This window comes from Podarcis liolepis (assembly GCF_965112155.1).
Source record: "Podarcis liolepis genome assembly, chromosome: 17".
NCBI lineage: Eukaryota > Metazoa > Chordata > Lepidosauria > Squamata > Lacertidae > Podarcis > Podarcis liolepis.
Window position 1 is genome coordinate 11,622,117 of NC_139571.1, and position 24,915 is coordinate 11,647,031.

Consider the following 24,915-nt stretch of genomic DNA (forward strand, 5'->3'; position numbering starts at 1 on the left):
ATTCCAACCCTTTGACAGCGACCTTAACGTAGCAGCGCCCACATACCTGTAAGAAAAGTTAACCTGCAAAATAAGGCATTAACTGAGGGTGGGTAGGGTGGGAGAAGCTCTGGAGCCAAGTGAGGATTCCCAGGTAAGATCCTCCCTCTATTGTGTGGGCAGGTAATCCCTCCCCTACCTGGCCTGGTCTCCTTGGCAACGCTTCCCCCAGGTGGGATTGGACAACTGACTGAGGTAGGCGGAGACCTCCAGGTATCCCACCTGAGGGAAGGCAAAGCCAAGCCTATGCTGAATGGAGCCGCTCCAGATCCAGGGGCTGCGTGCGTCCACGCAAAGGTCCCCCCCCCGGTTTTATGCGAGGAGCGGTCATTCTGACAGTACGAGCTGTTCAGCTGTGGAACAGACTCCCACGAGAGGTGGTGGATTCTCCTTCCTTGAAGGTTTTTAAATAGAGGTTGGATGGCCATCTGTCATGCATGCTTTATCTGAGATTCCTCCAGGGGGTTGGACTAGATGACCGTTGGTGTCCCTTCCAACTTTAAGATTCTATGATTATTATTATATTACTGTTTTTACCCCACCCATCCAACTGGGTTGCCCTAGCCACTCTGGGCAGCTTCCAACATATATAAAAACACAATTAAACATTTAAAAACTTCCCCATTCAGGGCTGCCTTCAGACAGCTCAGGGGTTGGATAGCTCCATACCCTCCAACACTTCTCCAATGAATATAGGGATGTCCTAAGGAAAAGCAGGACATTCTGGGATCAAATCAGAAACTGGGATGATGTCTGTAAATCTGGGACTGTTCCTGGAAAACAGGGACACTTGAAGGATCTGAGGCCCTGAAAATGCAGCGCACAGAAGCAATGCCCACCTCCCCCAAATCTACTGTTTAAAAACTGTAAAAATGTCGTGAAAGTAGAAAGGGAGAAAGAGAAGATCAAACAAGAGTATGAGGTCTAAAGGAAGGTTAAAGGTAAAGGTAAAGGTACCCCTGACCATTAGGTCCAGTTGTGGCTGACTCTGGGGTTGCGGCACTCATCTTGCTTTATTGTCCGAGGGAGCCAGTGTACAGCTTCTGGGTCATGTGGCCAGCATGACTAAGCCACTTCTGGCGAACTAGAGCAGCGCACGGAAACACCGTTTACCTTCCCGCCAGAGCGGTACCTATTTATCTATTTGCACTTTGACGTGCTTTCGAACTGCTAGGTTGGCAGGAGCAGGGACCGAGCAACAGGAGCTCACCCCGTCGCGGGGATTCGAACCGTCAACCTTCTGATCGGCAAGTCCTAGGCTCTGTGGTTTAACCCACAGCGCCACCCGCATCCCAAAGGAAGGTTACTAAACATCAAAACCTCTATTTCCCCATTTCTGTACCTGTTCCTTCCTCTTCAAATTCCGCAGAAAGCTGAACATAATGCACATAGCCTCTCTCAGGCAGCTTTAAATCGGTTGCATTAATTGTGAAAGAAACATAACCATTCTTGTCTGTCTGAGGAAACAGAGATGAAAAATTATATTTGGAGGCAAAGGCAGCTGGTTAAGGACTCTCATTTTAGAGCCAAGGGCAGCAGAATGGCATTTCAGGGCAGGAGTATAGCCCCTTGTCTCAGCCCTTCAGTTAGCTTACCTGGCCTGTGTAGTGCATTTGAATTGCATCGAGTTCTCTCACTGGCGTATCGTAAAAAAAGTATGATATTTCTCGAGTTACATGTAGATCTACTTTCCCACGAACAAGCTTCCCATATGTGTACCTGCAGCAGAAGGTGGGGGAACAGTATCATGAAGTAAACCCCCTAAAGTAAACAGTCAGCTTTAATTTGTCGGGGTGGTGGTGGTGGAAATGGAGCTGGTAGCACCAAAAAAACCAGAGAGACTTCTTGATTGAACAGTTTGTGGTAGGAAAATCACTTTAGGGTGTGTTGTTCACATTACTGCCTTTGAGCACAGCAAAGTTGCAGTTCTTCAGCACTTTCCTCCCAGCTGTTCACATAAACACGCCTCAAACAGTGTGAGATTTGTTTCTGCTTGTGTAACACACTATGGACATTGACAGGGCAGGGATGTCTTTATCCCATGGGTAGGCAAACCAAGGGCCGTGGGCCAGAACAGGCCCAATTGCCTTTTGGTTCCGGCCCGTGGACGGTCCAGGAATTGCCATGTGGATTGCCAGCACGGGCGTTCTCTCCCTCTCCCTCACACGGCGGCAGCAGCGGCGCCTCCTCCCTCCCTTCTCCTGGCTTCTCCCTGCGCTGTATAGAGGAGCAAGGGGCACAAAACAAATGAAATACGTGAAAATCCCTGAAACGAGAAGTAATCGACTAGAAATATTGTCTTATGGAAATAAACTAAATAATAAAAATCAAAAAGGTTAAGGGAAAAAATAGAAGGAAGTGTACAATTGATGAGCTTTTCTGCTTTGGTTCATCTTCCTTTTTTTCCTTTTTCTTTTTTCTTTCTTTTCTTTTCTTTTCTTTTCTTTTCTTTTATTTCCCATAGTAGCTTATGTTCTGTGTCATGTACTTCGATATTTTTTGTAGTTTTTTTTCATTACTATTAAGGAATTTTCCTTTGTAATTTTTGGTTGTTTATATTTATATGTACCTGTTTAAGCAAAATAAAAGCTATTTAAAAATAAAATAAAATAAAAATAGAAAAACCTAAAGTTGAACAAAGCCTTAACGGGATCGATTTCTAGTCGATTACTTCTCATTTCAGGGATTTTCATGGTATTTCATTTGTTTTGTGCAATTTCTTGGTTCCATGACTGTCTTTTTTCTACTAGAGGAGGAAGGGGGCTGGGCTTTGTTGGTGCCAGCAGCAGCAGCGCTCGAGCAGCCGCCATTTTAAGCAGCCCCTCTCCAAAGCCCTTTTGCACGCCGCTCATCGTCCCTCCACCATCGCCACCGCCAGCCCCTGTCGCTCACAAGACACAGGTAAGCAGCCACCGGAGCTCGTGGTGCTCTTCCATCATTTTTTGTCCAACATATAGTCTGCCCCCCCCCCACAAGGTCTGAGGGACAGTGGACTGGACCCCTGCTGAAAAAGTTTGCTGACCCCTGCTTTATCCCTATAAAAAGGTGTTTTTATGTCTTGGCTACAGATGAGCTAGGAAAGGCTTCAGGGTTTCCAAGCTGAGTTGAGAAACAACACATCAGCCATTTTATCACAGCAAAGCTCATGCATTTTGGATACGTAATTTCGTTGTCCCCGAGAGGGGGCAATGACAATAAAGATATTATTATTATTATTATACGGTAAATGAAAGAGTGGACCAGCCTTAGGGAGAGATTTCCCCCGTGAATTCACACTGAAGGAAAGAACACCTGATCCATAGGTGCCGATTCCCTGGGGCCTTGGGTGTCTGAGCACCCACAAAATTCCCCATGAAGGGCCGGGCACCCACAAATTTTGGTGCCAGGGCCATGCACGCTGCATGGCACCCACAGCCCTGGGAACCCACAGTCATGGGGCCAAGCTGGAACTCCTGACCCGATCCCATGCTGTCTGAGAAAAGACTGGAGGCAGGCATGCCAGAACAATCCTTTTATACCACCCAGAGACTTTCTGAATGGAATGAAAATTTCACTAGTCGTTATAGCTTTTCCTCTCCACAGTTGCCACAGAATCATTCCCAATAATGTTTCACATGCAGATGCAGAGATTACTTGATGGCCTGTTGTGGAGAAATGCAGGAAATGTGGAAAGTATGTGTATGAGGGACCAGGGAGGGAAGACGTGGTGCTTGACTTTTTCTGCAAAATGACAGGAAAGGAAAAGAAGCTTTCTGGACAGACAGACAAACAAAAAACTAGACCATAATTGATAGGTCACTGGAAGGGAAAGAGAGAAAAAGGTGAAAGGAAAGAAGCCGGACTGGAACAGACAGATTTGCTTTACCAAATACCTCAGGTGCTTGGAATATCCTTTTTTTCTTCTGCAATTTAGTCCTCCAGAAACAGAGCAGGGGAAAAGGACACAGTTCTGATGCCCGCCTATTCTGTCCTCATTATTGGGGATGAAATATTCTCCATCAACCGTTGGCATGGTCTTTGAGGACACACAAGATTTTGCTCACCTGCCAAGCACTTTGACTTGAACTTCTTCATCTGCTCTGGTGACAAATTGCGGAGGTTCAAACAGCACTTCAAATTTTGGCAGCACTGCAATGGAGAGAAGAAGAAGAAGAAGAGTAGCAGATTTCTAAAAACACCAAGACCAATAGTTCTGGGGTAATTGCATTTGGATTAAAAGACACGAGAGGAGAATGTTAACTCCAGCAAGTGCTGCTGTCTGGTCAGATTTTGCTTCTGCAGCGTATTTTGATTTTAAAAGCAAATTAACAAAACTCCAAACCAGAAGAGATCCTCTGTATGGATCTTGCATATCATATCTTGCTTGACCCTAAACTGAACTTAAAATGCACACACCTATAGATGTAGATGCTTTAATTTAGCGGGTGGGTGGAAGGAAAAGGAGGCATTGTTTTGCCCTCCTTCAGGGTCATTTTTTCGCATTATATTATCATAGCCAGCTGGCGATGCAATAACGTTTTGACCTAACTTTGATCTCCTCGTTTTTCCTCTGTTGCATGTGGGATGGTTGCAAAGTGACAGGTGTCAAATTAGTATGCATTTCTTCACCAACTGTGTTCACTGGGACATTGCATGAGATGCATTTGTGAGCCAGTACAGTGCTTAGAGTGTTTGATAAGGACCAAGGATACCAGAGTTGAACCCGCCCCAAACTCCGCCATGGGTGGGTGACTTTGGACCAATTGTCGCCTCTCAGCCTAACCTACCTCACAGGACTATACAGTCATACCTCGGGTTGAATATGCTTCATGTTGAGCGCATTTGAGTTGCGCTCCATGGCAACCCAGAAGTAACGGAGTGCATTACTTCCGGGTTTCGCTGCTCGTGCATGCGCAGATGCTCAAAATGACGTCACGCGCATACGCAGAAGCTGCGAAAAGCAACGTGTGCGTGCACAGACATGCCGTCACTAGTTACATTTGCTTCTGGATGCAAACGGGGCTCCGGAACGGATCCCATTCGTATCCAGAGATTCCACTGTATATGCTACCTTGAGCTCATTGAAGGAAAGGTAGGATATAAATGTAGCGCTCTCTCTCTCTCTCTCGCTCTCTCTCTCTCTCTCTCTCTCTCTCTCTCTCTTTAAAATCAGCACCTCACATTTCTACCTCCTCCCAGATCTTTTCTCTAGAACATCACTGCTGCATTTTCTTCCAGGAAAGACAGCAACATATTGGAGAGCTAGTAACCATTCACAATGTCTAGACAGAATTAGCATGGGGAATGAACATGTGCACAGGGCAACACAAGCAGCAGCCCCCCTGACCCCCCCTCCACAGTTGTATAGTAAGCCCTCAACTTATGGCGGGGGTTATGTTCCAGTGATCAACCCCAAACCAAAATCGCATCTAGTCAAAATACATTGGGTTCAATGGTGGGTGAGATCGCCAAAGTCTTTTCCCCCAGACACCTGCCCCCTTTCTGCTCCCCCCCCCATTTTATTTTTTTGCCAAGCACATAAAGCTGGACGTGCAAAAGCTAAATGTGTGTAAGTTGCAGGCTTACTGTACAGGCATGAGTCTTTTCTGCAGATGACCTAACGACCAATGTGTAGAGATGCCTGCTGTTGTGTTTGCTTTCTGCATTTTGAGCAGCTGAAAACAGCAGTATTGAAAGGGACTTCAGGGCAGGCAAATCTCTCTTCCTTTCAGAAGCGCCAAGTTCACGCACATTGGAAGGAAGCCATGAGGCCTGATGTGGCCCTCCACCAGCATGGGGGCCCGCTACTACAGCAGATGGCCCCATGTATATGAGCAATCTATCCGGAAGGTATTTGTATTCCGAGGAGTTGCTGATACGGATGACATTATGGGCGCCCTGCCAGCCAGCTGTTGACCTTTCTTCCAAGTAGCTTCTAATTCCTGCCACACATCTCGGAGAGCAGTCAGCAAAAACCATCCAAGCCCTGCCCCGCTTTCTCTCCCATTCCTGCTGCCCCCAAGCATTTAAGCATGGCATTAGGAGTTGGCACTCCAAACTCAGCTATCTCGGCTTCCCAAGACACCGGCAGGGTTAGCTGGTTCAACACTTGAGCCACTGGCCCCCCAAGCATCTGTGCTAGGCCAACCACGGATGTGGCTCTGACTACCCTTTCCTTGCTTAGAGTGATTTCTTCTCCCCCAAAAGGGCATTACTTCTGAATCCTGCCGACATGGGGCCTTCTGCCACAGCAGGGAGGGACGATGGGGCCCTCTGCTGCTCTGGGGAGGCCCGACGGGGCTCAGCCACTCAAGATTGGAAGGACTTAGGCCCATCCCCACATACTTTGGGGTAGGCCTGAGCTGTCCTCAGCCCCATAGACATGGAACCTAACAATAACAATAACAATTTATTATTTATGGTTGCCCCAGCCACTCTGGGCGTCTCCCCACAAAGTATTAAAAGCACAACAAAACATCAACCATTAAAAACTTCCCTGAACATACGCTTCCTTTTATTCTTAGAACGATTCTCACAAGCCATGTGGTCTTCCCCAGAAACTTACCATATTCCTCCACAGTGAATTCTTTCCTATTTCTGTAGTCCTCTCCCATTTTGAAGGTGTACGATCCCAGGGCCGCTTCCGAGGCCAGAGGGAAAGAGAGATCCACAATGCCATGGTGAGGCTTCACGTCCACCCATTGGCCTATTCGGTTCCCATTAGGATCCTGGGATAAGACCAAAAGGACTGTGAGGTTCGTCCCCTTGGCTGCAGCAATAGCAATGTTCACATAACCAGATGAACCACATCCTGAAGAAGGCTGGGCTATCCCAAGAAATGCTCTTGCCTGAGCTCCCGTCCCTGCAAACCGTGAGCAGGAGCTGACTAGACTGGCAGTACAGTCATACCTTAGTTCTCTAACGGAATCCGTTCTGGAAGTCCATTTGACTTCCGGAAATGTTCGAAAACTAAAGTGCGTCTTCCGATTGGCTGCAGGAGCTTCCTGCACTCAACTGGAAGCTGCAGAAGCTGTGGCAGACTTTTGGGTTCCAAAGAATGTTTGCAAACTGGAACACTCACTTCTGGGTTTGCAGCATTCGAGAGCCAAAACGTTTGAGTTGCAAGGCGTTCGACAACCAAGGTATGACTGTAGAGTCAACAAAGATGACAGGACAGTCCTCTATGGCAGCAGTCTTCAACTTTTTCCAACCTGAGACCCACCTTAGTCCTAAGCTGCATTTGGGGTAGGGATAAAGGAATCCTCTCAGTTTCTAACTTTCCCCGATCTTTAGTTCTTTACATTTTCACATTAGATGGTGGGGATGATTTTAAAGCCGTTGTGGAAATTTATCAGCATCTTGGTGCAAGTTTCTCCACACATGCACACTTTGGCAAAGCAATTTCTCCTAACGGAATGGATTTGTCTCCATTTGCACCCTTTGGCGTAGCCCAGGGGTGCCAGAGAGAGGCAGCTGCCCCCCATCAATAAAAATAAATAAAAATGCATAGCTCAGTTTCTTCCCTCCCCTAACAAAAATCCTGGCTACACCCATGTCTGCACCATATACTTGTTGTACAAAATTGGGGGGTGGCCTTTACAGCCCAACTCCCCAAGGGGCTCAGAGTCCCCTAAGTCCAGAGAAGAAGGCATGGAGGCTATAACCAGTAGAAGAAAAGCAAGGCAGATATTTATTTTTTCTGTTGCAATGGAGTCCCCCTACCCCTGTATAACACATTCAAAACAGTATCATGCCACTATGGCTTCCCCCAAGGAATCCTGGGAACTGTCATTTGTTAAGGGTGCTGAGAGTCCTTATGAGATCCCCTTATTCCCCTCACAGAGCTACCATTCCCAGAGTCATTTAGCAGGCAATCTCTCTTCCCCGGAGACAGTCTCTTCCATCCTCGTCTTGCAGCCAAAAAAGACAGATTTCTTTCTCTTCCCTTCTGCCTTGGTCCCTCCCCTTCCTCCTGCTGCCACAGCTGAATTCACGCTAATAATATGCATGTATGATGCAGGTGCGCTATATTTGCATTTCAAATGACACTTCCACGCTTACCAATGGAATCTTCCCTTGAAAACCAAAAAGTGGCTTTGGGGAGGTGTTTTCTTTTATTGGAACTTGGCAGGGTGACAAAGTTAAATCCCCCGCTCCCTGCCTCCATCCTCACAGTCCTGAGGCTGCCATTTATATAGTAAAAATGTACATTTTGATTGCATTCAGGCAATTAACATCACATTTAGTTTGCAATAGTTTGGGGGCCAATTCAGAAAGGCAATTGGCATCTTCTTGTGGCACTTCTCATATTGCTTTAGCAGTTGCTGGCGGGTGTTGGGGTGAATGCAGGCAACCGTTGACCAAATAGTTATTAACATTTACCACAGTGGGGGCATATAACCTTCTGTTGAGTCTTACGACAGGTTGAGGATAATTCCACTATTGTATTGCATCCCATGAATAGGAGAATGCAGAAGTACAGGTGTATGGCTCAGTTCTCATAATTTGGCAGGGAAATATAGACAACTGGCTTATCATGTGAATATCTATGCATGGTGATGTCAGGGACTGGACTGAGGAGGAATGGTGGGGATCGCCTCCCCTTCCTGAACTGTTATGTACTGAAGTTCTCACCCTGGGCCAGCAGGGGTATACTGTAGATAGTTATGCAAATGAAGGATCGAAAGTGACGTTCAGTGATTGGATAGTTTTAGAAAGTTGCTACAGTAACGTACTAGAGCTCTGTATAAGCAGGCTGACTGAGCCCTTCAGCTCAGTTCTGTTCTGGCCTCTGAATAAACAAGAGCTGTTTGAAGAATCGCTGCGTCGTCTGATATGTTCACCCACAACTTAACATGAACGTTCCCAAGAAGAGAAGGACAGTATAGATTTGCAACAGTGGTTTATGGAAGGGCATAGTTCAGAGGCTGCAGAGGGGAGAAGCTGGGAAATAGTGGGAGAGGAACAGCAGGAAGAAGAAGAAGCACCACCAGGGGAGAGACAGCTGACAGACTCAGTGTCTTTGGAAAGCATTCCTGACTCCCCTTCTCCCAGGACCTGGCGTGTATTGAGAGTAGTAGAACAGAAAGCTCAGAGGCAGAAAGCACAGATCAGCCAGAGCAGGGATGACATAGAATAGGAGAGACAGAGAGGGTGGGACTTTACTTGGAGCAAAACCATTATCTAAGAAAGACCATATTCCTGCGTCTCTCTCTGTGAATATTGACTAAACTACTTGGTAAGAACTCTTCTTGTTTATCTGCTTCTTGACTGCCACCGTGGGAGGGATAGGATTCCCTGTAGCCTAACAGGTGGTAAGTACTTAATAAATGACAATATTCATAGAAAGGGGCAGCTTAGACCTACATTTCACACCCACTGCTCTTTGATGGTATGCCTACTTAAGTTCAAGCCAAAAGCAAATCTATTTTAACAAGAGCAACTCACAGAAGGGACCATTGGGGTTGTTTTTCCTGTCCAGCAGCCTCTTCAAGCCAAAACTATAGTTCCTAGGTTTACAATTGCAACCATATTACTTTAAATGTGTAGTGTAGACATGCCCTGATGTTCAAGTGGTCTCAAAGGACAGGATGGGAACAAAAGGAAAACATCACGACCAATGCTAGTTACCGGTACTTACTCTCAGCTCTAGCAAAGGGATCTGCAAGTGACAAGAGAGAGGGACAATGTCAGTGTCAATGAGGAACAGAGCAGCTTCCAAGTCCCCCAGCATTCTGTAAAACCAGCCAAGGAAATGACAGTTCTGTCCTGCCTGCACTCTCGAACTGACATTACCCAAGGGAGACCGTACCTGCCCCTACAGACCTACGTATGTGGGAACATCTGTTCAAGCACCAGCCCCCATCATGCTGATATTGATCATGTGACCACTAGAGGGCATGTAATTAAAGGGTTCTGGTTGGTGGATGCACCACACAAGTCCCACTATCCAAACTCAGGAAATCGTTTTTTAGGCAAGCGTTCACATAACAAGTTGACGATTTGATTCCTATGGGGAAATTTCCAATGCGTGAAATATTGACCCCAAAATGAAAGGGGAAAATAGGAAAACCCTTGGAAACCTTGCAAAAGATAAAGAAAGAAGGGGGGGGGGACCTTTCCCCTTCGTTCCAACATGGTTTATGGTGAAACGGTTGTCGTGAACCAGCAAAACACAAAAAAGTAAGGCTTGTTTAAGGCTGCTTATTTGTTTACAGCACCACACACAGATCTGGCTGTTCAGATATCTCAGGGATGGCCAACTCTCAAGAGACTGCGATCTACTCACAGAGTTAAAAACTGGCAGTGATCAGGATCAGGGGGGTTCAGGTCAAGGTTGTTGAGCTTTTTTTAGGGAGGAGGAAAGCCTCATTTTTGGCGGGTTGCAGGGCAAAAATGTTGACCTTGTTTTAGCTTTTTTGGGGGGTGCCAGTGATCTGCCAGTGATCTACCGGTAGATCACAATCTACCTGTTGGACGTGCCTGAGATATCTGAATCTGCAGTTTGCATAGTGAAGTTTGGGTACTAATTCCTCATGTTTCATCACCACTGCAATGCTCCTCAGTGCATTTTAATACAGAGCTAATGTCCTGCAGAATCTCTGGGCCCAATTCACAAGCGAATGGAAGCATGAGAAACTCCTAAAGATGTTCTTCCACTTGAGAAATAACAAAGTATTTGTCTCTGGGTCCAGTAAGGAGACCTTCCTGGGCTTATGACATTTTGAGGAATTGATAGTCTGTGATCATAATAAGAGACCAATACTTACAGATTTATTGCGGGCCTTAAATTGATCATCAAGCTGCACAATTCGAAGTTTTACTGAAGGGGGGAAACAAAGAAACAGAGAGATTATTCATTTCTGGTTTTTGTTGTTGCTCCCACATACTTCCTTCATGTTGTTGCATTTTAAAACCAAGGACTAGATTTTCACCCCCTGCTGAATTAGCAAGGCAAATTGTTGATGTCAACTTATTATTGTATGCAGATCTGTAGAGCATCTGGGCTCTTGAAAGGCACTCGGCTTTGGTTTAATAGCTTAGTTCTTGGAACACTGAGTTTGCTTATTTGATTCCTATTTGCCGGGGACACCGTTCCATCCCCAAAGATGGGACAGAAGCTGCAGTCACTCCGATACCCACCTCTCTCTCCAGGCTTGTAAAAGGGCTTGTCTAGATCCATCAGGTTAATTGTGGGAGAGCTCTTGACCTGCACCTTCTTGGAGCCCTTAAAGCTTACGCTGTCACCCTGTAGGACTAGGATGTGAACACGGGCCATTTCTCCTTCCTTCACAGTGCCAAAGAGAAAAGCAAAACATGTTCTAACAGGAGGACCGAGAACAGAAAAGTATTTTGCAGTAGAGAGGGTATGTCTCAAAAACTGCCCCTTGCTCTTCTACCAACTTCGCTCTCCCCTAGGGATCAGGGAGTCAACACCACACACACACTTCCATTTATTACTCCCCCTCCCAATAGATACACACCCCCTTCTCTTTCTTTGCATGTCCATCTTGGTTTTCTCTTTCATCCATGTTCTCTCAGTACAGTTCCACCTCCACCCGCTTCTCTATCCCCTTCTCTTCTTTTCCTCTTAAGTCATTCCCCCCTTCCTCTCTAATTTAAATTCTCCTAGTGCCAAGGGTGCATGAAAGAAAGGGAATGATTGGGAAATGCAAGACTTACCAATGGAAGGTAGTAACTCTCTGTTTTCCGGGCAACAAAGGCTGGTACCTGAAGAGGGCAAGATGGAGGTGTGGGAATGTTAAGGATAGTAGGAAATGATATACTGAATAAATATTATCCTTCCTTCACTCACGCTACTGAGTGATGTAGCAGAGCAGATTCCCCTCAATATTGTTGTTGTTGTTGTTTAGTCGTTTAGTCGTGACCGACTCTTCGTGACCCCATGGACCAGAGCAAGCCAGGCACTCCTCCCTTCCACTGCCTCCCACAGTTTAGTCAAACTTATGCTGGTAGCTTCGAGAACACTGTCCAACCATCTCGTCCTCTGTCGTCCCCTTCTCCTTGTGCCCTCCATCTTTCCCAACATCAGGGTCTTTTCCAGGGAGTCTTCTCTTCTCATGAGGTGGCCAAAGTATTGGAGTCTCAGCTTCAGGATCTGTCCTTCCAGTGAGCACTCAGGGCTGATTTCCTTCAGAATGGATAGGTTTGATCTTCTTGCAGTCCATGGGACTCTCAAGAGTCTCCTCTAGCACCATAATTCAAAAGCATCAATTCTTCGGTGATCAGCCTTCTTTATGGTCCAGATCTCACTTCCATACTTCACTACTGGGAAAACCATAGCTTTAACTATACGGACCCCTCAATATAGCAGGAAGCTAATTTGCAGATTCGTTTGAATCTCTTTAGTTAAGTAATCCAATCTGGTTTGCCCAGATGGATTATTCCTGGTGTCCCCTTTTATCCCTCTTAAAAGAATAAAGAGACGAGTCTTTCCTTTAAAAGTAACAAGAAGTTTACTCACATTTCAGTTCACGATTTGATCCCTGAAAGGCAGGCTTTACTTAGTAGTTACATAACAAAGTCTGAGTTTGTCTCATATGGAGATTGAGCTCATGTGCTGCTGGCTGGGAGCCAGCAGACAGCAAAATTACATTAAGAGAACAAAATGGCTGCAGGAGAGCAGCATGGCAGCAAGAGATCAGCAAGCAAGAGATCAGCATCAAGAGAGAGAAAATGGCTGCGTGACTCGGCTCTTTTATGGAATCAGCCAGGGCCACGCCCATCTCCCAGATCACATGCAGGGGGAGGATGCTCCAGACCAGTGGAACAGGAAGTTACACTAACATCCCCTTGCCTGTATCCACTCTAGGGAAATAAGGAGTGTTGCACTTGACTTCCAATGGATTATATCCCATAGGAGGGATGGAAGAAAAGGGGTTAAGTACAACAAAGGTAAGAGATTAAAGCAGAAAACATATGAGAAGCATCTGTGAAAACTGGGTAGATTTAACTTATAAAGATGATTTAGTAGAGGAACCATTGCTTTTTACCATGGGCATGGAATACATTTTAGCTATAGAGGAGTTTGGCTATCTAGTCCTGGGCTCAGTTGAGGCCATTGGCTTCATCCATAAATCTATCCCTGCTCCCCACCCCACCATCATTCCTAGACCCATTCCCACACCCGCCTCTTCACTAGCTCTGTCTGGGAATTTTGCTCCAGCTGTACATAATGCTCTCTGTAAAGGATGTGGTCTTTAATGTTCTGGACCGCCTGTGTATAAAATGGGAATGCGTATTTTTGCCTGTCTGCTGGTGCCCTGAAATTCATAAAACCAAGGCATAGGTGTCCACCATTGCTGATGCACAGTTCTCTCTTTCCAAAGACAGGAAATCTGAAAACTTCTCTGAGCAGGTGTTCCAAGGGGAGGAAAGATAGATACCTAGGAGGTGAGTAGATCAAAGTGGCCTCGGGTAACTTGCAGAACTTTTTGTTGCGCTTGGGAGGAAGGTTTCAAGGGACAAAGGCCTACCTATGAACAAGGAATCCTACTAAGAGCCTAGTGAATTTAGGGACTCTTTTCAAATAGGGCAAGTGGGTTGCATATAACCAATTTTAGTTTGTTTTTGCTCCAAAGGGAATATTCTGTAATTTCTCTGTAACATTTGCATGTTTTATACTTCATCGCTTCCTGCTGCTCCCATTCATCCTATACACTATTTTCCTGTTCCTGTGTGGTCTTTGACTATTCCAAACACTCTCAACACTTGCAGTTTTACTATCACCCTACCTAAGGAGGTTTCAGAGAGACCCCTGGGAAATTTTGTAGGCTGTTTGGTAAGGGGCAGCCTGGCAAATAATTGATCTCTTAATCTCTTATTGGCAGTGAGTACAAGAGGGTACAAGAAAGGGGCATGCACTATTGTGGATGGGTATCCCTTCTGCAGGTAATCCAGGATGTAGGGTTGATTTGACATGGCTGTCCCATTCTCTGACTTTATTTATATTGATATTGTGTTTATATATTGATATTATTTATGCATTTTTTATTTTAATGCAAATCATTTGACATAGTTTTTTATTGCACTTATTATGCTTGTATATATTTATGCATTTTTACTTACTTATTGTATTTTATCTATTGTAAACCACTTTGAGATCTTTGGCTAGTAAGCGGTCTACAAATGGAAATAATAATAACAATAATAATAATAATAATAATAATAATAATAATAATAATAATAATAAGGCTATTCCCAGCAGCTTTCACATGATTATTATGCACAAGCAAGATAATGTGAAACAGACTACACACATGAAATGGATTTTATATTTATAAGATGTAACAGAGGCACTGTTTGTAAAGAGGAAAAAGCGGTCGACTGGAAGAATGGTTTAATGGCAAGTGAAGGATGAAAACTGGACATTAAATAAGAAATGATGCTGCTACGGGAGGAAATGATCAACATATGTTTGCTACAGGAGCAGGAAACTTGATTTTAAGAAATTGTATTAAATTTAAGTCATTAGGTTTGATTTGTGAAAATTTGGAAAATTAATAAGAATAATTTGAAAAATAAAGATAATGTGAAAGAGAGCTCCCCTTGTTGCAGGAGTGTGGCCATGCAGATATCACTGGGCTACAACTTCCATCATCCCTGATCATTATCCATACTAATTGGGGCAGACGGGAGCCGGAAGCCATTGAGTTGCTTGCAATGGATGAAACTTGCCTGGAAGCTGGTGCATTCATAGGTCCCTGGTTTCTCCACATCCTTCTCTAGCAGGGTGTGGTTCTGCAACGTCATCTCTAATGTTATTTTCAGGTGGACTGTCTCCGGGAGGTTGCTCAGAAGCACACAGAACTCTTCAGTATCCGGATGGTGAATGAGTGCCGGGAAGGTCAATAGATAGTGGCTGCAAGAGAAGAAGAAAGGGCCATTGAAGAAGTTGCTCTTGGCCTTTAGAGAAGCAGCTAAAAGGGCACTCACCTGTTGCTTTCTGGGGGCAGGGATGGTCAGCTGGCAGCCTGCAAGTCACATTCATATACCCGTCAGATTTTAATTGGCTTACCCCTCTCTTTGCCATACAAAGAAGAAGCTTGTTATTTGGAATACACTCATCTGTTTGGAAAATGAGAAGCTACTGTTGGGGGACCACAAGAGCCCCAAAATGTGATAATGTGGACCCCCGAGTGTGACTGTTAAAAGGAAACTTATAGTATTTAGATCCCAGAATTCCTCCCAAAGGAGCCCAGAACCGCAAACTCATCCATAAAATAATATAGTTTTAAAAACCAGTTTTTAAAAAATCTTCTAAAAGCACTTAACATTTTCTTTAACAGTTAAGAACTTAAAGAAAAAAAACTACACATATACAACCAATGACTCTCACAGCTAATAATATCACAGTGGGCAAATCTTTCAGCCACCATATGCCTAGGGAATGTTTTTAGATTCTTCCTGAAGGTTAAGAATGAGCAAGACTAGAGAGGGCATTCCACAAAGTGATAACCACCACCAAGAGGGAACTTATAGTAGCCGATCGCTTTGAGGCTCACTGGAAGGACAGATTGTGAAGCTGAGACTCCAATACTTTGGCCACCTCATGAGAAGAGAAGACTCCCTGGAAAAGACCCTGATGTTGGGAAAGATGGAGGGCACAAGGAGAAGGGGACAACAGAGGACGAGATGGTTGGACAGTGTCCTCAAAGCTACCAGCATGAGTTTGACCAAACTGCAGGAGGCAGTGGAAGACAGGAGTGCCTGGCATGCTCTGGTCCATAGGGTCACAAAGAGTCGGACACGACTAAACGACTAAAAAACAACAACAACAACATCGCTTTGAGGAACTGCTGAGAATCCCTTTCACTTTGCAAGCGCCCATAGCCCCAATGGGGCAGAGAACAGTTAAAATCCTTATCACGCTAGCACACAAATACATGGTACAGAGCACAAAGCACAATAAGCGTTTGCAACAGATCATCCAAGGACATGCAGACACTGCAAATGTTGAATGTATCTAGAAATGAATAAAGCTATATGCCAGGATGCTAAGCTGAGCACAAGCGTGCCAAGGTGAAATGGATCTAAATGTATTTTGGCCAGCAACAGCTTGCTTGCTTCGTTGAATGATGTAATGAGAAATGTTTCTATACTCCGAGTAGGCTCAAGGGGACTGCTATTCTCACTTGTACCATTAACTATTCGTGTTTCTATACAGTGGTACGTCGGGTTACAGACGCTTCAGGTTACAGATGCTTCACGTTACAGTCTCCACTAACCCAGAAATAGTACCTCGGGTTAAGAACTTTGATTCAGGATAAGAACAGAAATCGTGCTCCGACAGCGTGGTGGCAGAGGGAGGCCCCATTAGCTAAAGTGGTGCTTCAGGTTAAGAACAGTTTCAGGTTAAGAACGGAGCTCCAGAACGAATTAAGTTCTTAACCCAAGGTACCACTGTACTCGGACTGCAGACCTAGAACATATATAGATCAATTTATACTGAGGCTGTAGATCTATAAAATCTGTACATTTATCTATGGATCTGTCATCCCAGCAGGAGGAATGGATGGTGCACAGCAGCAGCCATCTCAATTTTCCTGTCATGGGTGTTGGGAGGTGGGGTGGCCTGGGAGTGGGGGTCTTGCTGCCTTTGCATGTGGTAGCGGGCAAGGGCTCTGCCTTGTCTGTGAGGGTGAGGCACCCGTAAGCGGCACCTCCGAGGTCTAGCTCCAGCCTTGCTCTGAAAAGTAATGGAAAAAGCCCAGGGAAACAATTTGATGATGACATTCCCCAGAAGAAAAGTGAAAACAAAGAGTAGCAATTTCATAATAACCACCCAAGACCACAATAATTCTGTTTTTATATCTTCTGGAAGTTGCCTGGAGCGGCTGGGGAAACCCAGCCACATGGGCGGGGTATAAATAATAAAATTATTATTATTATTATTATTAAGAAGAGCCCTACTGTGGCAAATCAAAAGCCCCTCCAGACCAGCACCCTGTTCTCACAGGAGCCAACTAGATGCCTGGAAGAAGCACCTGAGCACCACAGCATTCTCTCCAATTGTGATCCCCAGCAAGTGGTATTTAGAGGAATACTCACATCCCACTTAAAAATCTGCCCAGGAAATAGAAATGAAAAATAAACATCTTACGGGTCTGAAATGACTGGAGCTGTGAGTGAAAGCAGAGCCAGGGCCCAGAGGAACATAGCTGCCCCCATAGTTGGAGCTGCGATGGGCAGCAGAGACCAGATCTCAGTCGGTGCTCAGAACAGCCAGCGCTGGTGTAGAGACCTAAATAGTTGCCCAGTGATTCCTCTGTTCACCCACAAGGCGCATGAACTTAATTTCATCTGAGTCAATATTGACTCTCCTCCTCCTCAGAGTAAACACCGTATGTCCCTGAGGCTCCTCCCTTCAACTCCATGCAGGGAGATGGCTGTGACTCTTCAGATGAAAGAGAGACCACTCACTCCTTGCCAGCCTTCAAGGCAAACTGAGAAGGGATTAGAAATGGTGTGAACCAGAATCTGTTGTCTTCGTCCATGGAGACAAGACAGCAGATTGTCTTGTCTTTTCCCAGTAGTGATGTATGGAAGTGAGAGCTGGACCATAAAGAAGGCTGATCACCGAAGAATTGATGCTTTTGAATTATGGTGCTGGAGGAGACTCTTGAGAGTCCCATGGACTGCAAGAAGATCAAACCTATCCATTCTGAAGGAAATCAGCCCTGAGTGCTCACTGGAAGGACAGATCCTGAAGCTGAGGCTCCAGTACTTTGGCCACCTCATGAGAAGAGAAGACTCCCTGGAAAAGACCCTGATGTTGGGAAACATTGAGGGCACAAGGAGAAGGGGACGACAGAGGACGAGATGGTTGGACAGTGTTCTTGAAGGTACCAGCATAAGTTTGACCAAACTGCGGGAGGCAGTGCCTGGCGTGCTCTGGTCCATGGGGTCACGAAGAGTCGGACACAACTAAATGACTAAACAACATTGAACCAGAATCTGAAGAAGGCCAACCAAATGGCAACACATATATGCCCGTTTCCACAGGCCTACAGTGTTTCTGTGATTTCATCACCCGGAGAGGGAAAAGATATTCAGAAACCAAGAATCATCCTATTGAGATATATGATGTGTTCAATGGCTAGATAGTGCTTGGATAACTGTGGGAAATCCTTGGAGGCCTGGGAATCGAAAGGGTAGGGCAATATGTTCATAGAATCATAGAATTGTAGAGGTGGAAGGGACCCCATCTAGTCCAACTCCCTGCAATGCAGGAATTTCAGCTAAAGCATCCGTGACAGATGGCCAAATGTCCTTCTCCAAAAAAGCTATCCATATTTCCTTTTGGGAGCTTTTTTCTTTTTAAAACAACAACAACTAAAAGATACCCTGGCTTGCAGGAGTGCTACCCAGAACTGATAGAACTTACTTGGCTAAGCAGACAACAACACCTGCACAAGCTCTGCTATCTCCTTTTATTTAGAACTCTTGCAAAATGTGTGCTCAAGATACGGTCTGTGTAATTTGGATGCAAACCCCCCACTATTTCCCCATCCCTTCTGGGTGGAGAAACCAATAAAGAATGAGCTCAGGCTACGTGGTTTGCATACTGCAAGGACTGGATGTGCTGAATAATAGTTTCAGGCCCCCTCAGCTGGCTTGTTTGTACTCTGCCTCCTGTCAGGAAGGAGGCTGCCAGATGGATTGATTGATTATGACACTGCATGTACGTGTGCCTTGAATGATACGGAATAGATTCAAAGTGAACTTTATACATGCTAAGAAGGACAGGTAAACATGGAGGGAGAGCGATCTGTGGGTCAGTGACTGACCAGATTACCTATAGTACATTGAGATTGGCATCAGCTTTTGAACAGTCAGGGTTCAATAGCTGGCAAGGCTACTAGAACTTAAGTGATGAGGCAATTGCAGTCTATAAGGTTTTATATAAACCTGTGGAGGGAATAGTCAACCAAAGGTATCTGATAGAAGAAAGCACCACAGAAGCAATTCAAGTTTCTGTTTATTTTCTGAACTAGAGTTCCATTGCATGGTTCATGTTGTAAAAGACAGGGCCACTTTTTCCCCAAACAGTTCTCAGCTCCTTAAGTATGGCTCATCTGAATTCCTTTTCTTTCCCATCCTGTGCCTGTTGCACCATAAGAATTTCTCCATCTAAACCAAGAAGAAGAAAAAGAAATGTAAGTTCTCTTCAATATGGAATCCAGAGTGGGAGATGCAGGAATGGATCCTTTCAGGGCACATAGAAGTCACATTTCTTCTCCTGGAATAGGGAGGCGAACATAATAAATCCGGATAGGTTTTCCCTTCTGCCTACTAGTCTGAAGGAAAAGGCCTTATATATCTGTGAAATCTCATCCACTATATGAAATGCAAATTAGCCTAGGATAAATAAAGAAGTTCATTGTTAGCATCACAGAGCATTTTAAACATAGGACTTGTCCATACCTCCATTTGCCCCACCAATTACCCTTGGGGAAACCTGATCTTTAGAGCCAAGTAAGAACACACAGCAATGGGGTTTTCTGTGGATTGCTCTTTGTTCCGATTTAGCACTAAAGAGTGGGTTTTCCAGGGGGAAATGGCGTTGGGAAGGCAAAACCGCTATATGCACAGAGGCCTAAAGCATAGATGTCTGACTTCAGGCCTATGAATGACTCACCTCAGTAGCAGGGGTCTTCATATTCCACTGTGGACTGTTCATCTGAAAGAAATAAAGGCAGATAATTAAACTCAGCACTGGCCACAATCACGATATCCTCACTTCCTTATGCCTCTCTTCATTCTTCCATAGAACCACAGAATTGTAGAGTTGGAAGAGATCCTGGGAGTCATCTAGTCCAACCCTCTGCAATGCAGAAAGGCAACATGAAGCAACTAGTTGGAGAGACCCATGGTAATTCTTGGTGGGACAGCATCCTTAGCATTTGCCATTTTACAGCCCATTCACTTAGGTCCTTTCGGAGCTCTTCACAATCCGTTTTTGTTTTAATGACCCTCAACAATTTAGTACCACCAGCAAACTTGGCCATCTCACTGCTCACTTCTAACTCTAGATCGTTCGTGAACAAGTTAAGAACCACAGGCCCCAATACCGAACGTTGGGGGACTCTGTTTCCCACATCCCTTCAAGCAGGAGAACTGTCTATTTTTCCCTACACTCTGCTTCCTGCTACTTTAGCCACTTCCTGACACATATTTTTGTTTGAAGATCAGCAGTTTCACATTTGAGTTCTTTGAGAACTCTTGGATGGAGACCACCCAGACCAAAGAATTTGCCGGTTGCTATTCCATCTATTAGGCCTAGAACTTTGTTGGCTTCCCATCAACAATATGATTCCAAACTGGAACTTAGACTTCATAACGTGTGGTCTCCCCTAAGCTGAAGGCACCTATGATGGCCCACAAATTTTTGCTGATTGACTGAGACTGTAAATACAGGGTGATTACAGAACACCTGAAGGCCACAGATGGTGGGCTGTATTTGGCTGGACAGGTCACAAGCTGCACAGACTTGTGAGAAACACAATGAATTAAAAATGCTACTATTTTTCAACATGAAGAAGAACCTACCTGGCTGATAATAGTCATAGACTTTGACAGCTGCTGGCTTCAGGTCCTTCACTGGAATGTCTTGGCTCATGGCCAAGGTATACGTTTGCCTCTCCTTTCCTAGCTGAGAGAAAGACTTTGGATGTAAAGAGAAGTTGAGGACAAGGTGGGGTTGAGGTCAGCACTAAATGGTTTGGCCATCCTGCAATCACCTCCATCGGAGGTGAAACCGCAGAAACAAATATGCTGGCTGCTTAGATAGGATAGTTTCTGCATGAGAACAGAGTACTGTAACAGAAAATCCATGGCTCTAGTTTCAGAGGACATCTGTTTGAATTGTTGTTGTTATATTTTTATTTATAACCTGCCTTTTTCCTCGACGGAGACTCAAGGTGTTTTACAGATAAAAACAAGATTCACTAAAAACATCATAAAAACAATGAAACATTCATAGAATAAAAACAGATTTTATATATAATAGACTGCTCCTGCAGTCTGTCCGTGGCAGAGCGCGGGGCCAAAAGCCACACTTTTTTTTGGGTTCCGAGCAGTGCTGTGGGTCAGCTGGCTCACACCAGAGCGTGGGAGCAAAAAACAGATGGAAAAGTTACCTTGATCTGCATTTCGCTGCTCTTCTTCCTCCTTCCATTGTGACAATTTAATGAATTATTAATTAGATCAATAATTAAATTGACAATTTAAACAACTCTCCTTATTAACAGGCCTGGATTGTTCTCATAAGTATGCTGCAAGCAGAAGAGGAAATTCGAGAAAGTGCTGTTTACTTGGCAAGCTGGACCTGTTGAAATGCCCTTTTCTGTTACCGTTGGTCTTCTTTTTTGCCTGGCGAGGCGACTTGTGAAGGGGGCCACTACAATGAAGCAGTGCCATTGGGCCCAGTTGTCGAATGATGTGTGTGCTTGCCTGTTACAAAGCTGTGTTTCTTTTCCCTGTACTGACCTGGTCCAGGTATATTGTGAGATGCTCCTCCCCAATCTCGACTCTTTTCACAAGGGGCTGTTGCTTAAGCTGAGGATACAGAATGAAAGAATTAAGGCTTACTTCCCAACATGCCACCAGTTTTGTCACCAAAGGGAGGTTTCGTAGGTCTTTCGTTGCTTGCATTGTTTGAGGAATAAGTGGCAAATCTTTGAAAGAAGGGGATCAGGAATTATGTCCCTTGCAAAATCGTATATTTTGATATCCCTCTGTAAGCAATCTGTGCAGACCACGGGTAAGAGGGATCTCTCTCTCTCTCAGCAGCCCACTAAGTAGAGGAACATGTGAGTATGTGTGCGTGAGAGAGGGAGGGAGAGGATGGCAGGTAGCAGAAAGAAAGTGAGAGAAGAGGAGTCAGAAAAAGAGAGAAAATGGAAAGCCCCACCCATTTTTGGCCCTGTACCAGGCCCAGCTTATTGTTGGCTTCAGTCTTATCTGCAATAAATTGTCCCTGTTGTCCACCCCTCCTCCTCCTCCTGTTCAATACATTATTTGGAACCTGCTATGAAGGTCGGCAGTTTGAATCCCCACAACGGGGTGAGCTCCCGTTGCTCGGTCCCTGCTCCTGCCAACCTAGCAGTTTGAAAGCAGGCCAGTGCAAGTAGATAAATAGGTACTGCTCTGGCAGGAAGGTAAACGGTGTTTCCGTGTACTGCTCTGGTTCTCCAAAAAAGGCTTAGCCATGCTGGCCACATGACCCGGAAGCTGTACGCCGGCTCCCTCAGCCAATAAAGCGAGATGAGCGCCGCAACCCCAGAGTTGGTCATGACTGGACCTACCTCATGGTTTACCTTTACCTATGTTCATCGAGAGGGACTTTGTCTTTCTAAACTGATTTCTGTCACATAGGGGAGAAAAGAGACAGAGGAATGGAAGGATCTCTCAGTTTTGGTTCTCTGTTTCTCATTTTCCCAATCTTAAATTCAGTTCTCACGTTTTGCATCAATTTGCAGATTTTTAAAAAAATAATTAAAAAATCCTCACGAAAATTTGCCAGCATTTTGGTACGAATTTCTCCTAACAAACACATTTTACACGCAGTTTTGACTCATGTACACATTTTTGCAAGCCGCTTTCCCTGATAAAATGCATTTTTTGTATGTTATTTTCAGTAACATCTTCATTTTTAGGCACACTTTCCTGTACAAAGTGCAGTTTGTAAACTTTGGTTGCATGGAGAACTGCATCGCAAAATTCAGATGTGCAAATTTTGAAGAACAGCTGATAAAGGAGTTCCTAAGAAGGGTAGAGTTTGCAGCTGCAATGGTGTCAATAGAAGACATAGCTCATGTACTCCTTGAATGACCTTTTTATAATGACCTTAGAAACAATCACATCCACCCATTGTTAAGATCGCAGAAGGGAAGGATGTCTCTTGCAAAGACCTGTTTTTTGTCGCCTGATTTAGAGAATAATATATATTTTAGAACATCCAGTTTTCTTGCCAAGGCTTTACAAATTCATGTAATAAAATTTAAAGGGGGAATGGGAAATCATTTATCCGGTAAAGGTCAGGGAGTAGAAATGTAAACCACTATTAGTAGCAGCATTCTTGTTGTTATTATTATTATTATTATTATTATTATTATTATTATTATTATTATTATATCTGTAATGGCTGCTCGCTAAACACAATAAATTGAACTGAACTGAAGAATAGCTGCCTCCTGGTCCACATATTTTTTGGGGAAAGTGGATATTTAATAGGATTTGATTTTGAATGTGTACTGAATCAAATTTCTCCTCCATCCCCAGACAAGAGGTACTTAAAAAGGTAAAGGGACCCCTGACCATTAGGTCCAGTCGTGGCCGACTCTGGGGTTGCGGCGCTCATCTTGCTTTATTGGCCGAGGGAGCTGGCGTACAGCTTCCGGGTCATGTGGCCAGCATGACTAAGCCGCTTCTGGCGAACCAGAGCCGCGCCCGGAAATGCCGTTTACCTTCCCGCCGGAGCGGTACCTATTTATCTACTTGCACTTTGACGTGCTTTCGAACTGCTAGATTGGCAGGAGCGGGGACCGAGTAACGGGAGCTCACCCCGTTGCGAGGATTCGAACTGCCAACCTTCTGATCGGCAAGTCCTAGGCTCTGTGGTTTAACCCACAGCGCCACCGGCAAAATTGACTTACATCGTGGTTAGTTCCCTGGACAGGATGGAATCCAGACAACATCTTCACCTCTATCATGGCCATGTTGGAGGTGCCACGGCTGCCCACATAACTGTCAAGAGAAGAGGAAGAGTTGCACATAAGCCATTTCAAGTCCCAGCCACCAACTTCCCCACTGCACTGTTGACTCCTAGGGCACTTCCAGGCTGTCACTATTTTCAGGTGGGATTCAGTCCCTGGAGCATGAGGGAGAACACTGTTGATGTGTGTGAAGCATCCACTCTTGGGTTTTCTTCTTTGAATAGACTTGCAGTAGAGTTTCCTTTTTAAATTGAGTATCTTTATTATTTACAAAAATCAACACTGGTTGAATACAAATAACACAATCCTTTCCTCTTCCAGCCATCCGGCCAGAGACCTAATGCTGATTCACGCTCATTTACACACTGACACTTTTACACTGACCCTTATTGATCACATGCCCTTAATAAAGGCACCTCTTGCTGGATAGATTTTTGGGTTGCCCAGCAACCTGTTCAAGACCAATTCTTCGAGTCTTTTTAGAGTAGTCCAACAAACGCTTCCCTTGACGCAGTGTCATCTATCCTTCCCACAAGCAAATTAGAACGGGTGCTCATTAAATAGCCTAATCTATCTACAAACAAATCAGGCTGAATGTTCAATAAACAGATCCTTCTAGAAGTGCCCTTACTCAAGATTCCCCCCCCCCCACTCTCTCTAGCAATCTGCAGAAAAACCAACTGACATTTCTTACAATTCAGTGGTATTATTATTATTTTAAAGATTATACTGCTCTTCACCCATAGATCTCAGTGTGGTTCACAACATAAAATTGCAAGAAGATAAGAAAGAATGAAAGATAATGAAAATAACAAAACAAAACAATAATCCCCCTCCCACAACACATTTAAAAGGCCACAGAATGTTAATCTGACCAAGGCCTGGTTTGATTACAACCCAACCAAGATTTCTACCTAAACAATACTCAATTTGAAGTGGAACTGATCATTACCAGCTGAACAAGTCTACATTCAGGGATAGGCATACATGAATTTTGGCAGGCTCGCTGCCTCTCACCTTGCACTGATGTGAAGGGTCAGGAAGTGAGGGGCTGCCTCTTGTTCACATCCTTTCCCTACTGCCTTCACATCCAGGGTGAAGGTGTCTTCATTCTTCAAGGGAGGGATATTGTATCGCAAGACTGCCTGATATGGGACAG

At 44.8% G+C, this 24,915-nt stretch overlaps 2 protein-coding genes across 2 annotated transcripts in view; both read right to left on the minus strand.

Annotated features, from left to right (window-relative positions):
• The window catches only part of LOC310697062 (alpha-2-macroglobulin-like protein 1), a 49,816-nt gene extending 32,469 nt beyond the window's left edge, over positions 1-17,347 (minus strand). Inside the window, exons 1-10 of the mRNA XM_083483293.1 lie at positions 17,141-17,347; positions 14,716-14,899; positions 11,701-11,748; positions 11,161-11,305; positions 10,788-10,840; positions 9,659-9,679; positions 6,584-6,746; positions 4,083-4,167; positions 1,635-1,758; positions 1,382-1,496 (exon numbers count right to left, since the gene is read on the minus strand). Of these exons, the coding sequence (XP_083339419.1) occupies positions 1,382-1,496; positions 1,635-1,758; positions 4,083-4,167; positions 6,584-6,746; positions 9,659-9,679; positions 10,788-10,840; positions 11,161-11,305; positions 11,701-11,748; positions 14,716-14,899; positions 17,141-17,208 (1,006 nt within the window). The 5' untranslated portion in view covers positions 17,209-17,347. The remainder of the gene's footprint in view (positions 1-1,381; positions 1,497-1,634; positions 1,759-4,082; positions 4,168-6,583; positions 6,747-9,658; positions 9,680-10,787; positions 10,841-11,160; positions 11,306-11,700; positions 11,749-14,715; positions 14,900-17,140) is intronic.
• A 1,655-nt stretch (positions 17,348-19,002) lies between these two features.
• The window catches only part of A2ML1 (alpha-2-macroglobulin like 1), a 52,993-nt gene continuing 47,080 nt past the window's right edge, over positions 19,003-24,915 (minus strand). Inside the window, 6 exon segments of the mRNA XM_083483292.1 lie at positions 19,003-19,170; positions 19,679-19,720; positions 20,590-20,692; positions 21,529-21,597; positions 23,697-23,787; positions 24,774-24,901. Coding sequence (XP_083339418.1) covers positions 19,680-19,720; positions 20,590-20,692; positions 21,529-21,597; positions 23,697-23,787; positions 24,774-24,901 — 432 coding nt within the window. The 3' untranslated portion in view covers positions 19,003-19,170; position 19,679.